Source organism: Littorina saxatilis, linkage group LG8 (genome assembly GCF_037325665.1).
Source record: "Littorina saxatilis isolate snail1 linkage group LG8, US_GU_Lsax_2.0, whole genome shotgun sequence".
In the NCBI taxonomy this organism is placed as follows: Eukaryota; Metazoa; Mollusca; class Gastropoda; order Littorinimorpha; family Littorinidae; genus Littorina; species Littorina saxatilis.
This window is the reverse complement of record NC_090252.1, coordinates 24,408,627-24,413,832: the sequence shown is the minus strand read 5'-3', so window position 1 is coordinate 24,413,832 and position 5,206 is coordinate 24,408,627. Positions and strand designations below refer to the sequence as shown.

The following is a 5,206-nucleotide window of genomic DNA, read 5'->3' as shown; positions in this document are numbered from 1 at the left end:
TGTGTGTGTGTGTGTGTGTGTGTGTGTGTGTGTGTGTGTGTGTTTGTTTATGCGTGCGTGCCTGCGTGCAAACACGCACATGTACCAATGTGTAAACGCAAACATCACACCTGTCTACTTGACTCTGTGGCTCATGTCTGTGATACCGTGGACCCCCCACCCCCCCTTTAAGACCTTGTGTACTCAGACTTTCTGCTGAGAACCACTGTAAATGTACACCCGTTTCAAGACCCTCTCCTTTGTAAGATCTGATGCCGGCGGGGATGTAGCTCAGTCAGGGCGGGGATGTAGCTCAGTCGGTAGCGCGCTGGATTTGTATCCAGTTGGCCGCTGTCAGCGTCAGTTCGTCCCCACGTTCGGCGAGAGATTTATTTCTCAGAGTCAACTTTGTGTGCAGACTCTCCTCGGTGTTCGAACATCCCCGTGTGTACACGCAAAGCACAAGACCAAGTGCGCAACGAAAAAGATCCTGTAATCCATGTCAGAGTTCGGTGGGTTATAGAAACACGAACATACCCCGCATGCTTCCTCCGAAAACGGCGTATGGCTGCCTAAAATGGCGGGGTAAAAAACGGTCATACACGTAACATTCCACTCGTGCAAAAAACACGAGTGTACGTGGGAGTTTCAGCCCACGAACGCAGAAGAAGAAGAAGAAGTAAGATCTGATTTTCTCAGATTTGTGGAGGTCTTAAAAGGGGGGATCCACTGTGTGACAGGGGAGGCTACCGCTCCTTTCACAGCAGACTCTGCACCCGAGTTGTTGGCCTTTAAAGTCAACACCAGTGGATCGTAGAAATCTGTTTGTGATGGGGTCTGGTGGTTTCCGTTTGTCTGTATGTTCATGGAAACCTTCGGGTTTGCATAACAGTTTTTATAGGGCTAAGAAATTAGCCCTAACATTTTCAATCCTGTTTGATTGCACTTCGCTTCCCGAGGTGATCGTAGTGTTTCGGCACACGGTTACAACTGTATTACTGTGTGGAATTGAACTGATCTCACACTGTTCTATTGATCACTGGCAAGGATGGGATGCTGTTGTACAACTCACCGAAGAGAGTGATCATGATGGAAGTCGTACCCTTGTTGTTCTCAGCGATGCAGAAATAGTCGGTGTAGTCGTTGGCGCGAACGTTCCTTATCTTGAGATAATAAAAAAAGTCGCGTTAGGCGAAATAACAACATTTAGTCAAGCTGTCGAACTCACAGAATGAAACTGAACGCACTGCTTTTTTTTTCACCAAGACCACATACTCGTAGTTTCGTCAGTCCACCGCGCGTGCCAAAGGCAGTGAAATCGACAAGCCATGCAGAATAGTGCAGTAGTGGTCGCGCTGAGCAGGATAACACGCTTTTCTGTATGTCTATTCTTTTTAGCTTACTGAGTTTGTTTTTAATCCAAACATATCGTTTTTGGAATCAGGGACTGACAAGGAATAAGATGAAATTGTTTTTAAATCGATTTCGGAAAATTAATTTTAATCATAATTTTCATATTTTTAATTTTCAGAGCTTGTTTGTAATCCAAATATAACACATGTATATGTTTTTGGAATCAGAAAATGACAAAGAATAAGATGAAATTATATTTGGATCGTTTAAAAGGTTTTTTTTAAATTACAAGTTTCCGATTTTTGATGACCAAACTCATTCATTAGTTTTTAAGCCACCAAGCTGAAATGCAATACCAAAGTCCGGCCTTCGTCGAAGATTGCTTTGCCAAAATTTCAATCAATTTGATTGAAAAATGAGGGTGTGACAGTGCCGCCTCAACTTTTACAAAAAGCCGGATATGACGTCATCAAAGGTATTTATCGAAAAAATGAAAAAACTGTCCGGGGATATCATTCCCAGGAACTCTCATGTCAAATTTCATAAAGATCGCTCTACACACACACACGCACAGACAGACAGACAGACAGACAGACAGACAGACAGACAGACAGACACACACACACACACACACACACACACACACACACACACACACACACACACATACACCACGACCCTCGTCTCGATTCCCCCTCTATGTAAAAACATTTAGTCAAAACTTGACTAAATGTAAAAAACGAAAACAAAACAGATCAAACGACTGTGCATATTTGCGCGCTCTTTTCTAACCGGTATCGATAGTCTTTCTAAAATGCACGGTGTAACGCATGAAAAAAACTATAGTGTCTGAGAGAGAGAGAGAGAGAGAGAGAGAGAGAGAGAGAGAGAGAGAGAGAGAGAGAGGAGAGAGAGAGATAGAGAGAGAGAGAGATAGAGAGGGAGAGAGAGCAAGAGAAAGAGGGAGAGAGAGAGGAACAGAGAGAGGGACAGAGAGAAAGAGGGAGAGAGAGAGGGAGAGAGAGAGAGCTAGAGAGAGAGAGAGAGAGAGAGAGAGAGAGAGAGAGAGAGAGAGAGAGAGAGAGAGAATACAGCCACGCACATAAAAACACGCACACATAGATTAGCACTAACTCACGAACTCAATGCCCCCTCCACACACACACACACACACACACGCACACACACACACACACACACACACACACACACACACACACAACCCACATCATCTCCCCCCGCCATCGCACCCTCACCCCCACCCCCTAACCACCCACCCCCACTATAACATTCACATACACACATACACGCACGCGCACGCACGCACGCACACACCACACAAACACACACTCGCACCCCCCCTCCCCCACACTCACACACACACTATCCAACACTCTACCTTGAGCGTGTACCACTGTTCTCCAGACATGAGGTTCTGGTTGTCCGTGGTTTGCTTGGTGATGGTGAAGAAATCGTTGTCCGTCAATTGTACTCTCCCTTCCCTCACACCGCTCACAATTCGTTCCCACCTCACGTTGGGTCGCGGGTATCCTGTTGGAGATCGTAACGTCTCGATCATACAATCCTTGCGTAACTCACAGTTAGGCAGTTTTGTGGCAATATTTTCTCTCAATAATTTGCATAGGAGGAAAAAGGGGGAGCAGAAGACACGTTAAAAACCAGCATACTTGGTCTCTCTGGGGGGTTGCCTAACTGAAAAGGCGAGACTATACATTATTTTTTGTGCCAGTCACAATTCCAACTACAATGGCATTTTGCTCTGCGGCGAACAATCTAAATGTTTATTTGTGTTACTCTGTTTAAATTGTGTTGTTGGTATTCTGTTTATAAAACTCTCCAAAAGCCTTTACTTGAAGATTGCAGTAACTTTTGTTTTACTTATGCCAAATAATGGTACAGGGTGACTAAAAACACTGCACCAAACACAACTGCTAATAACTTCTACAAAGGTTGACCGAATTACTTCACATTTGGTGTACATTAACTTCAGCTGATGCCTGATCCACCTCTATAGTGGCCGATGTTTACGACAAGTGGTCTGACTTTTGTGCACTTTCAAATAAAAGTGTCCAAATTGCAGTGAAGCTCGTTCTTTACCCCTTAAGGGCAGAATATACCTGCGCAGTGTCAGCGGCACAGACGACGCACTGCCTATTATTTATGCCGCGATAGGGATTATGACGAGTATTATATTTGGCCTGTTTTCCTTTCATGCAACGTGTAGCGGGCTGGGATAAATCTGCAGTGCGTCGTCAGTCCTGCTGAAGTTACATAGGTGAGCGGAGCCCCTTACCGTTGACGATGCAGTCGAGACGCGCAGTGAAGCGCCTGTTCTGGGCCTGACCCACCGAGTTCTGCACTGTGCGCGCCGCGGGGGCGTGGAAGACTCGAACCTCGCACAGGTGCTCGTCTGGGGGCTTGATGTTGTTGTCCGCCACACAACGGTACACCCCCATGTGGTCCGTCGTGGCCATGTTCAGAGGAAGCACTGCCCCCTGGTGAGCCAGTCACATGTTACAAGGTTAGTTTAAAGGAGGGGGGGGGGCGGGTATTTCAGTTGGTAGAGCACTGGACTTGTGATCCTTGATTTGTGTGTGTTTTTTTGGATTTTTTTTGGCCATGCACATTATTGTGGGACTTTTAATCAGTAATCATGCAATGCGGCATCCCTCAGTACATAGAATTGTACATTCATGCTTAATTGTTTACAGTCGGCAAAAACATGACATGACTTGTAATAGTACTTATGCGTAATAACATGTCCTAGGGACCTGCGATCCTAGGGTGACGGGTTCGAATCCAGGCAGGGACGGACACGGGTCAACTTTATTAATTTGCAGACTCATAGACGATATCCCTGCCCGACCCCCGTGTCACCACAGTGGCACACAAAAGACCTCAGTCATTCTTCCATAAGTGCAGGTATATGAAGTCTTATATCGCGCGCGTATCTCCAGACTCGGACTCAAGGCGCAGGGATCTATTTATGCCGTGTGAGATGGAATTTGTTTTACACAATACATCACGCATTCACATCGACCAGCAGATCGCAGCCATTTCGGCGCATATCCTACTTTTCACGGCCTATTATTCCAAGTCACACGGGTATTTTGGTGGACATTTTTTATCTATGCCTATACAATTTTGCCAGGAAAGACCCTTTTGTCAATCGTGGGATCTTTAACGTGCACACCCCAATGTAGTGTACAACGAAGGGACCTCGGTTTTTTTTTTGTCTCATCCGACTAGCACTTGAACCCACCACCTAGGTTAGGAAAGAGGGGAGAAAATTGCTAACGGCCTGACCCAGGGTCGAACTCGCAACCTCTCGCTTCCGAGCGCAAGTGCGTTACCACTCGGCCACCCAGTCCATCAGGTGGCTGATTTACACCTTACACGTCACCAGTCCACACCCACACATACACTCTAGTACGTTGCTTCTAGCTTTCCACTGATGGGGAAGCGACTCGAAATTTCGAGCAATGGGATAATAACGTCAATGAAATGACCACCAACAAAATGAAAGAAAGGCACACTCACTCTCGTGAAGAGTTCGGGTCCACGTCTCAGATCTGCAGGCCAGGCTTTTTAATGGAGTAAGACCATAATATAATCCCTTCACTTGTAAATGTACACATACCGCAAAAATCATGAGCCTGGTGGGGTTGTTGTGAGGCCAAACAAAAAAAAAAAGTCTGTTTACGGTATCCCTACCGACCCTATTTTTTTCGCGCGACCCGCCTAGACTTTTTTTGGCATTTGGGAAAAGAAAAGAAAAAAAAAAGAAAAAAAAGGTATTTGTTTTTTGGCAAAGTAACTTAAAAATATGGTTTTTGGGGGAAAAAAAAAAGAA

The 5,206-nt window shown here is 45.5% G+C and overlaps 1 protein-coding gene across 1 annotated transcript in view; it reads right to left on the bottom strand.

Moving 5' to 3' along the window:
- Window positions 1-5,206, bottom strand: part of LOC138974265 (hemicentin-1-like) — a gene marked incomplete in the record, with an annotated part of 30,316 nt that overhangs the window by 2,121 nt on the left and 22,989 nt on the right. The window contains 3 exon segments of the mRNA XM_070346985.1: window positions 1,052-1,142; window positions 2,732-2,883; window positions 3,647-3,848. Of these exon segments, the coding sequence (XP_070203086.1) occupies window positions 1,052-1,142; window positions 2,732-2,883; window positions 3,647-3,848 (445 nt within the window).